The sequence below is a fragment of the Diadema antillarum genome, unplaced genomic scaffold (assembly GCF_040938485.1).
Source record: "Diadema antillarum isolate AM-2024a unplaced genomic scaffold, OU_Dant_1.0 scf00000067, whole genome shotgun sequence".
Classification (NCBI taxonomy): domain Eukaryota; kingdom Metazoa; phylum Echinodermata; class Echinoidea; order Diadematoida; family Diadematidae; genus Diadema; species Diadema antillarum.
In genome coordinates, this window is record NW_027270956.1 from 321705 (window position 1) to 332367 (window position 10663).

A 10663-nucleotide genomic window follows, 5' to 3' on the forward strand; every position below is an offset into this window, starting at 1 on the left:
GTTTGTTTTGGTATGATTTAGAGATAGATTAATATTATGGTAAAAATGCATTTTTGCAAAAAAAAATGTGAAAAAATTGAATTCTGGCCTCAAAATTAATATGAAGATTGGTATAACCCCCTATATAATTGGTATCATCGTATAGATAATTTCATTTTCTTTAATTTGATACCAAAGCCATGATAATTGAACAATTTTATCAAAGTTACATGTATTTTTATGAGATACTGACATTTTCACCATGCGTTACCATGGAAACGGATTTTTTACCACTATGAGACACGCTTTGACCTGTTAACATTGCATTTTTGAAATCTACGCACAAAATAGGTCTAGATGAAGTAGATTAAAAAAATATATGTTTGGGGTGCATGGGAACCCCCCTTTCCGACTGCACTATTAACGCTGTCCTCCGGAGGGCCTGGGGATCCGTGAAGCCAGACGCAGTCGAGTACAGTCAGTCTCCGCGGAACATTCACCGACGGACAGATACAGACCGATCTTTCGGTCAAATCTGGTGGCTGCTGTGAGGTCCGGTCTCACACGTTTCATGGCAAAATGTCTGCGGCAGTAGAATATGAGCCTGCTGAGATAGTTTATGTTGACAGACAGGTGAGCTTGATGTGCAAAATTCGGATTTATTCTTCCATTTCTTGGAGTGATGAAATTAACGAGTGCGTATACTATAGTGTGCTTCAGCCCCATACATGTATATTTGTGTGAGTGATACAGCTATTGGCAATCATGCGCTGTCACTAGACTCCCTAGATAAATTTAGGTGTTCCGAACAGCACACACGCATAGAACAATGTGATGGGGTATTCTGCAGTTCCTGCTTTTTAAAAAAGTTATCTTTTAGAAGGATTTCTTTTCAATGAAAAGCCACAATTTACAGAGAAGTCTCAGTTCGGGAAACCCACTCACAAGGGGGGCCCCTCCTTATAAGTAACCCGTCCCCCTTATAAGTAACCCGGCCCCGTCCCCCTTATAAGTAACCCCCGGGGCACCCCTTATAAGGAGTCTCCACGCTTTTTTGCAATGCAACGCGAAAATGAAAGGACTGCGGCAATTTGCTTGATTATGTCCATAAAGCTTCACAAGTTTCCTAGTTACTCACGAAATTTGAGCAAAATCGGTTTGAGGCATCATATCTAAAATCATGGATTTAAATGCGATGTCAAACGACCCATGCGAATGCTGAAATGCGAGCGATTACTGGCGTGAGTGTCGCCAGGCGCGGCGGCGCGGCAATGCTTGAGTGCAGACGTGGCGACTGAGTAGCAACTACTTCACCATACACCCTAGATAAATTTTGGTGTTCCGAACAGCACACATGCATAGAACAATTTGATGGGGTATTCTGCAGTTCCCGCTTTTTTAAGAAGTTATCTCTTAGAAGGATATTTTTTTCTGTGGAAAGCCACAGTTTACAAAGAAGTAGCAGCCATCACTGTGAGTCATCAAGTGTCACACAGGGCCCAAAGAGCTTCACCAGCCTGCTTTAACAATGCTTAACAACTTCTGTAAGCTCTTCTTCTTCTTTTTCTTCTTCTTCTTCTCCTTCTTCTTCTCCTCCTTTTTTTTTTTTGGTGATGTTTAACTGACAAGTCGGGCTTCACCATAGCACCATCCCCCTCATACATAGGCTGATGCTGTGTGGAGGTGAAGTAGCTGAAATTTTGTTGCCTGTAAACCAATGGCCTATCACTCCAGTCCTTGCAGCATGCAGTTGGGTTTACTGTACATAATCTGAAATATCATGAACTTACACATGTACAAAAGCATCGAGGGAGTATGGAACTTTTAGAAAAAAATATGGTCTGTAATATCCTGTACTCTATTGTACTAGATTTTTTTTTTAAAGTTTTAATGAAGGGAGTTCAAGCATTTATTTAGTCACATTAAATATCGGGGTGGTCCACATCTTGAAATTTGAGCATGTTGCAAGCTCAGAATCTGAGAATATTTCAGAAATTGTATGTGTGCGCAGGGGGAGCACATATCACGAGCACGTAGTGTGCAATATTTCGCAGCTTATCTCTTTGTGTTGCTTACATTCAATGTTCTCTCTCATGTTTTGCACACAAATATCAAAGTACACGTACCAGGTACATGAATGTAGTTTCATGTTTCTAATGTTTTGCACATGTTTTGCACATGTTTGAATACATTTTATTTTGAGCTTGTTGCAAATTCTTGAGGATGTTGCATAGCGTGTTGCCGGCTTTTGAGGATGTTGCACAAGAATTTGAGCATGTTGTAGAGACATTCTGCAAACCCCTCGTTGAATATTATGGGATTACTTTCAGGAAATTTGATTGCAAAACTCAAAATGTTCGACTTAACCCTAACCTGTTGTGAGAGTCTGGATGATAAACCCATTTCTAGGAGCAGCTGCTTTGCTGCAACACAGGTTTCAGGACTACATTGTATACACCTGTCTGAGTACTGCTCAAGTAAACCCTGGACTTGCCTTAAACAGGTTAAAAATTACCAGTCAGATCATTCAAGGGCACCCATGAAACATGAATATTAAGATAATTTTGATGACAGGGATAGTTCTTCTTTACATGTTTTTAAATAGATTTGGTTACATACGATTGTACAGTCATATTTACAAGATTTGAAATTCAAATTCAAGACCTTGAAGTTGGAAACTATTAGCAATTTGCTTGTGGTATTTGGACAAAATTGTGAGTAAAATACAGTTGGCTTTGAAGTGATGTGAAAATATTAATTTGTTTGTTCAAGATACTGTTATTGATAGTCATCAACGTCCATAATTTGCAAATTTCAGATACGAGAATTGCAGGTACTTCAGGATGAGCTCTCTACTTTGAGGAAAAATGCAGTAAGTTGATTTTATTTTAGTAAGATGTTTGAACAAACATATACAACAGCTTTAAAGGAAACCAAAACCCAAAGAGCAATGTGGATTGAGTGAAAGCAGCAACATTTAGTAGAATACATCAGTGAAAGTTGCAACTGATTGACAAATTGCCCTACATCGATGTAAATAAGCACTGAATTGATCAGTGTTTTAGTAGTAGCCATGATAAAAAATCATGGGCGTACATACTCGAGCAGGATTCGAACCTACAACCTCCTGATCACCGGACAGGCGTCATCTCCACTAGACCACCGAGCTTTCGCCCGACAGCAATTGTTGGTTCTAATCCTTATAGCATGCAGCGGGTACTGCTTTGTTATTCAAATTCAACAAATTCCTCCGTCGAGATGTTTTGTTGAATTTGAATAACATCACTGAAAGTTTGAGGAAAATCGGACGTTCGATGCAAAAGTTATGAATTTTTAAAGTTTTGGTGTTGTAATGACTGGATAAGGAGACTAAGCATAAAATAGGATAATAGAGTTCATGATGTCATGTGTGGACAAGAGATATACAAAATATAAAGAGAATTCCACAAAAATTCATTTTTCATGAAAATTACCCATTCCATCAACTTGATACTGACATGTTCAGGGTAGTAATTATACCCCCTGCTTTCTAAGAGCAGCTAGTCAAGTGCTCTTTCATTACGCTAGAAAATTGAAAGCATGTTGAATTTTCGTTATATTTTCTGTACAAGTACAATTGTATATATTGTTGTCGGTACATTAACTCAAGTAGTCACCTTATTTAGTGGTTCCAACACCAAAACTTTTAGAATTCATAACTTTTGCATCGAATGTCCGATTTTCCTCAAACTCTCGCTGATGTGCTCTACTAATGTTGCTGCTTTCCCTCAATCCACATTTCTCTTTGGGTTTTGGTGTCCTTTAATGATATCAATCTAACTCTCTTCCATGAACAGTATGCAACTTTTTCCATGAACCACTCTGGAATTTTGTGAACTGGTTATAAAGTTCAGGCAGTGACTTGCAAGTTACATATCTTGCAATTTGACATTTTTACGCTCAGTTATAAAATGAAAAATTGGTTTTACTTTCCACTTGTCACAACTTTGCCTGAAGTCATCTGAATTTCTCCAGTGAATTTTGAAATGAATAAAGCAAAGCTTTTCAATATTATCTTCTTGTCATAAAAATCTGCTCATACATCAAGAGTTCACCTTAAGTGTTCATCTAACAATAAGTTTGTTCTACTTTATTTTTCCTCAGACCACCCTACTTTGTTGATTATAATTGTGCTGTGCATTATTAGATTGCTCCTCCCCCCCACCACACACACACACTTATCTCATATTTTGCTGTTAATTTTCCTGTCCAGACTGTCTATCAGCAGCAGCCAAACAGCCAAGTCTTCTTCCTAGCCTCCAGAGGGCGCTGTCAAGATGAGTGCAGAAGTAAGAGTTCAGTTTACTGTAAAACACTACATTTTTGCAGCCTGAAGTTTATACGAATTGGAGCCGACGGCCTTTTTCGCAGCATGAAATTTTCGAGAGTTGCCTCTAACATTCAATGCATATCGTGTAGACAAGAACTTTCACGTGCATTTTGATTTCGTGAATCGTGGCTTTCGCGAAATTCGCAAAATGAAAATGCATGCAAACATTCCTTATTTTACAGTAGTTTGGTACATTTTTTTTTTTTTTTTACATCGAGGCTTGATGTACAATCCTAAGATATCATACATAGAGCAAAAACAACAAGAACAAGAACAGCAACAACAACACTTTACAAAACCAATGACAGTTCCCACACACGATGGAACAAGCTTTGGAATACTTCAACCACATCAACCACTGGAAACATACGGCAAGCAAAAATATTCGCATGTTTATATTTTCACGCTAGTTTCAGGTTGCACGAAAATTTCAACACTGCAAAAATGTCCACTTTTACAGTAGTCAAAGGTCATTCTCCCTGTGGAGTACATACGCACTGTGTAAATAAAGTGAAACTACAAAAACAAACAAATGCACAATGTGCATGGATCAAAGAAAGGCCCACTATGTATATGAATTGACAGTAAATTGAAGAGTTCAAGAGAGAGAAAAAATGGTTTGCTGATAGTCTGACATGCTACAGCTGAACAAAATAAGATTTGTAACAAATTTCAAACAGTAAGATTTAATCAGTAGGTGCATACAAAACAAGAGACAATTATCAATCACAGAGAAGAGCTTTCTCTTGAGAATTTCTAAACACCAACAGGACAACCCTGCAGATCTTTCATCAAACTATTCCAGATTTTAGGGTTGTGATATTGTAAACTTGCTCAAGAAACTTTACACTTTCAAAGTGAGATGAAGAGTTGAATGATAAACAGTTTCTTTCTTCCTTTCTCTCTGCTAGAATGTTGTTTTTTTATGACATGTTCGTTTGTGTGGACTCTTTTGAGAATTGTATTTTTTCAATCATTTATTCCATATCTGCAGAAAAGATAGAGAAACTGGAAAGAGAGAAGACCGCTATGAGGCAGAGAAGTACACATCAATCATCTCCTGGAGCAAATAAATGAGACAGGTGACAATAATGTGTATTTTTGGTGAAAATATTGAAATATATAAATATCTTCATTGATGTCAATAGACGTACTGATGTGGCATAACCTCCACAATCATGTACAAGTACTTGCAAAGTACACATCTAGTCCCTGTTGGCAATCAATCAGTGGATGGATTCTTGGATAAATGGATTAATCGATCAATCATAATGGATAAATATTATGTGTGTTATTATTCCTTTTCCAGCTACGACTACTGCTACTTATTACTACTACTTCTACTTCTACTACTACTACCACTACTACTTCTACTACTACTGCTACTACTACTACTACTACTATTGCTACTACTACTACTACTACTACTACTACTACTACCACTACTACTACTACTACATAATGTAGTAGTAGTGCTATAGTAGAAGTAGTAGTAGTAGTACAGTGAAACCCCGTTATAACGAGGTCCGTGGGACCGACTATATTACCTCATTATAACCGGTACCTCGTTATATCCGTACACATCAAAAACAAAGAAAAACATTTAAGCACAACATCATATACCCATAAATGAAACCTTTAGGACATCCTTTGCGTTGTTATTACACAATTATGGATCATTATTATTGAGAGAATAAAGGGAAATTAATTTGTGAATTAGACCAAAAAGTAGGAGCTGAAATGAGTTCAATCTTAATTGTGATAATTCTTGTTTGTGAAGTTTTTCTAAGCACCAGCGCAGATAGAGTAACATACAGGCCTTATCAGCCTTATAGTGCCCAGCGGGAATGCGACAATTTAATGAATCATTTCGGCTGTTATCTTGTACAACGTATGATCGTTGCGCCCGAAGGGATTAAAAATGCGTTCTTTATTTTCTTCCCAAAAATCTCTTCGTGTTTTGTACATCCGTTCTTGAAAAATATGCGACAGGATTGAATGTGGAAGGTTGTGATCCTTTTTACGCAAATCTTTACCTGGTAGACCTTTCTAAAAGAAAGAAAAATCTTCTTTGTGAAGTGCAGTGTTAAAATTGTAATAATGAACAAACCCAGATCTATTCAAACTAATAAATGCGTTGGTTTCTTTTTCTGATTTAGGTTAGCATGCCTCATTCAATTTTTTACGCTACTTTCACCTGGCGAGATCGCGATGATTTGAGGGTAATATACATGCGTTGTTTACCGTTAACTTGCGAGGTATTTTACGCTGTTAGTGCCAAGCGGGAATGCGATAATTTCATGAATCATTTCGGCTGTAAATTTATACAATGTACAGGTATGATCGTTGCGCCCAAAGGGATTAAAAATGCGTTCTTTATTTTCTTCCGAAAATTTCTTCGCGATTTGTACATCGATTCCGTTCTTGAACTGTTAAATGCGTTTGTTTCTATTTGCAAACACCGATTAAGTTATTCAACTATCTTTTACGCTACGGTCACCCGGCGAGGTTGCGATGATTTCACCAGTTATTCAACCAGCTTCTATCATACACACTCATATTTAAATTATCAGATAAATACTAAATTCTAAATAAATGTGTGTGTTTGTTTGTTTTTTTCTGAACACCGATTAAGTAGGTTAACATGCGTTATTCAAAAATTTTTAGTAATTTTACGCTACTGTCACTCGGCGGGATCGCGATGATTTCATTAATTATTTCAGCTTTAATCATACACACTCATATTTGCTAACCAGCAAAAGAACTAGAATTTGGAACTAAAAACGGAAAGGATATAATGATGAGTTGCACACGCATTCTAATTGTCCACTTTTTTTCCATAAATGTCGCTACATGAAAAGTTTTTGAATGCGTTATCTTTTTTTTTTCGCCTCGTCACGCACGCGAATCTCGCGAAAAAGAAAATCGTATGATTATGTTTAATAATTCAGTAGGAACATCGGAAGGCATTCTTGTGTCTTATTGCGTGGTTTAGGAGAAAAAATGGAAGGAACGGTTCTCTGCAAAACGGGAAAAAGACGTGGATAACGGGAATTCGGTTTTCAATGTTTCGTTTGTCGTGTGTTTGAAAGCGACAATTTAGTCAAGAAATGGAACCTCGTTATATCCGATCAAATTGCTCATGTTTTTCTTTATCATGATGCACCGAAATTGTCCTCGTTATAACCGGAATCTCGTTATAACCGAACTCGCTATAACCGATTTGTTCTGCCATAGGTTTGCATGCAAAGGAAAACGGGACCGACGCGATCACCTCGTTAAAAGCGGTTCCTCGTTATAACGGGGTTTCACTGTAGTAGTAGTAGTAGTAGTAGTAGTAGTACATTGCACTCCCATTATAACGAACACAGATATTACAAAATTCTGGTTACAACGAAGTAAAAATTCAGGCTGTAACATAATCCGCTCCATGTGTTTTTATTGTTTATCTGTTCGGTTATAACAAAATTCCGATACAACGAAAGAAAACAGCAGGTCCCGAGGACTTCGTTATAATGGGAGTCCACTGTAGTAGTAGTAGTAGTAGTAGCAGAAGTAGTAGTAGTAGTAGTAGTAGTAGTAGTAGTAGTAGTAGTAGTAGGAGTACTACTATATACAATGTATGACTACGATTACTACTACTGCTACTACTACTACTACTACTGCTACTACTACTTCTACCGCTACTACACTGTACCTACACTGTACTATTTCATTCTGATGATTGTGAATACTGTGACTGACACTGCCAGTTACAATGACAATCTAAATCAGGACATTGTTGGCACAATTGCATTAAAATCATACACATCAGCTGGGACTGACAGGGTGCACAAAGTTACCGTGGTAATGATATTATCCTAAGACTTTCCTCCCAAATGCCATGCCAGTGAAACTGCAGTCATGTTAAAGCTAAATCAAATGCATGGTACAGCTGCATGTAACTCATGTCTACACAAAGAGAAACACATAAATTTCCATTATCTGAGTAAGAGGCCATCAGATGTTACTAATTGATTAGTGAGCTACCTTTATCTTTTCAGACATATTATTCAGCCTTGATACTCTTCAAACGTCCTTAGAAATCTGAATATGAAAAGCGTAATTTACCATTTGCAGATGAAACAAAAACCCAGCTTCAGTGCTTCAAAATAGTTCTAAAATGTGAGTTAGGGATAGAAACAACTAGTGTAAAAATTTGAATCAGCATTATTAATGTTAACCATAACTAGGCCGGGCTATTTAGGTAGATCATAGAGCCGGGGGGGGGGCCTCCCAGGCCCCCCCCCCCCCCTCCTCCAGATCTCGGCCATCGACTGCGCGATCGAAAATTGGCACACACACTGTCTATGATGTAATGTAAAGTACCACGAAGTTAAATTTTCACAAAATTATCATTTATGCTAAATTATGCTAATTTATGCATCATGATGCATGAAATCAGACAATTTGGTATAAATCACTAAATAAAGCTCAAAATGGGCACATTTTTTGTGAAAATATTCTTTTTAGTGTCTTGAGCAAATATAAGGACAAAAAATTGTGCCATCAGAAAAAATTTCTTATGTATTTTATTGTTTTTTGAATTTCTTATGTATTTCTCTGTTTTTTTGACTTTATGTTTTTCTTTGTTTTTTCAATGAAACTTGTCCGCGACATTGTTCCGAACAAGAAAATATGTTATTATTTGATTTTAATCAATAAAACCCCTAAATAATCATGCTTTTATGAAATTTGCCTGTTAGCACAGTTTGCATTGAAATTGTACACAAATTCACGTTTTTGAGCAATTTTTGGTCTGACATGCACATACATATGTATGCACAACTTCGGAACCGCGCGCCCGGGCATCGCAAATTTGGTGTCAAAAGATGCGGGAGACTCGAAAGAAAAAAGTCATGAAAAGTTGCGGCGATAGCTTTTCGCGTTAGCCATATATCGCGCGGAACGTAGAGGGGGGGGGCCTCGGAGGATGTTTCCTAATACAGCTGACCTACACATATGCATCAAATTTGATATCTCAAGCACTTTTTGAATCACTGCTCCCCATGGTAAATAGTACCTTTAAAAAAAATGCTCAAGCAATTGTCTGTATAGAAAGTTGAAAGAGTTCATGATTATTGGCCACAGCTTGTAAAGATCCTTTGTGAAATGAACAACTCTTTAATAGCCTTCTTCATTATCTCTTTTTCTTCCATTTTCTCGTTTGTAGAAATCATGATGTCCAAATTGGACTAAAGATGAACACCTTATTCTGCAAACATGTCTGTGGCAGGTTTCTGCTCCATGGTACTGCAGCGCCGGGGAGAAGAATCCACCAGTAGTAGGCTGAGGCGATCCTCCAACGTGTATGTCTGCCTCCCTCGCTGGTTTTACTGTGATGAGACTTCTGTGTTCACACGTAGGCTTTACTTGAACTCTCAGGGGAAACGTGTGCATTAGCGATGGATCTCTGTCACCTTCCCATCTACATGAAATGGACACTTGATATCTCCTGACAATTTTGATATAATATGATGGTTTTGTTTACCAAGGGTAGCATCTTCAGTGTTGCCACTGCTCTACCAGAGGACCCTGCCATTGTTATTACCCCAAGCATTGCCCCTGAAGTGAGGGTCTATTCAAGCGCTTAATCTTACCAAGCCGTTTTTTGTTCCATGAATGGGACAAAAATCAGGATGTAAAACCCCATAGCAACAACAATAAAGGGCTTATCAGATTAAAGGTACCCCTTTATACACCTGGGTCAAGAGCAGCATCATGGGTGAAGACATCTCATCCAAGGACATATCTGAAGCACTTGGCAGTACTCAGACTTGGTACTCTGTTTAAAAGTCAAGAGACTTATCCATTATATATGTCACAGCGCCCCCACTACAGTGCATGTATTTGCCTCTTCAGATTTATATTGGCAACCTGCAGTTTAGCTGCCAAGCCACTTGTGCCAAAAGTTTCACTTTCTATTACTGGTACAGCATATTCATATCATGTATGCCTTACAGCTGGTGTGGTTATCACCTGTTTAGAGCATTACTTTGATCTGCGAAAGTCAAGCTGAAGACATTGTCCTCATCACAGTACATTGTAGATATACTGTCTACATCTTTTGGATTTGTAGATTTTATTGGGCATTTGTTATCTTTTCTGTTCATTCTCAATTCTATTTACAAGTAGGCCAATGATTTCTCCTGGATTGACTGTAACAACTCTCTTCCTTGGTCCTCTATGGATATACCATCAGATACTGTAAAACGAGGAATATTCGTGTGCATTTTAATTTCGCGAATTTCGCATGCATTTTAATTTCACGAATTT

General features: G+C 37.8%; 1 protein-coding gene across 1 annotated transcript; it reads left to right on the forward strand.

The window, feature by feature from the left end:
- The first annotated feature begins 485 nt into the window (after window positions 1-485).
- Window positions 486-9912, forward strand: LOC139716573 (ASNSD1 upstream open reading frame protein-like). The gene is made up of 5 exons (XM_071628103.1): window positions 486-612; window positions 2798-2851; window positions 4232-4307; window positions 5343-5430; window positions 9561-9912. The coding sequence occupies exons 1-4, from the start codon at window positions 559-561 to the stop codon at window positions 5423-5425; spliced, it is 267 nt and encodes an 88-aa protein (XP_071484204.1). The 5' UTR covers window positions 486-558; the 3' UTR covers window positions 5426-5430; window positions 9561-9912.
- The last annotated feature ends 751 nt before the right edge of the window (window positions 9913-10663 follow it).

What these genes read in the sequence shown, in the direction of transcription:
- LOC139716573 (XM_071628103.1), top strand. Translation starts at nt 559, where the DNA reads ATGTCTGCGGCAGTAGAATATGAGCCTGCTGAGATAGTTTATGTTGAC. An exon ending in TAGTTTATGTTGACAGACAG is followed by an intron (nt 613 to 2,797) that starts GTGAGCTTGATG and finishes TGCAAATTTCAG; the next exon opens with ATACGAGAATTGCAGGTACT. An exon ending in CTACTTTGAGGAAAAATGCA is followed by an intron (nt 2,852 to 4,231) that starts GTAAGTTGATTT and finishes TTTCCTGTCCAG; the next exon opens with ACTGTCTATCAGCAGCAGCC.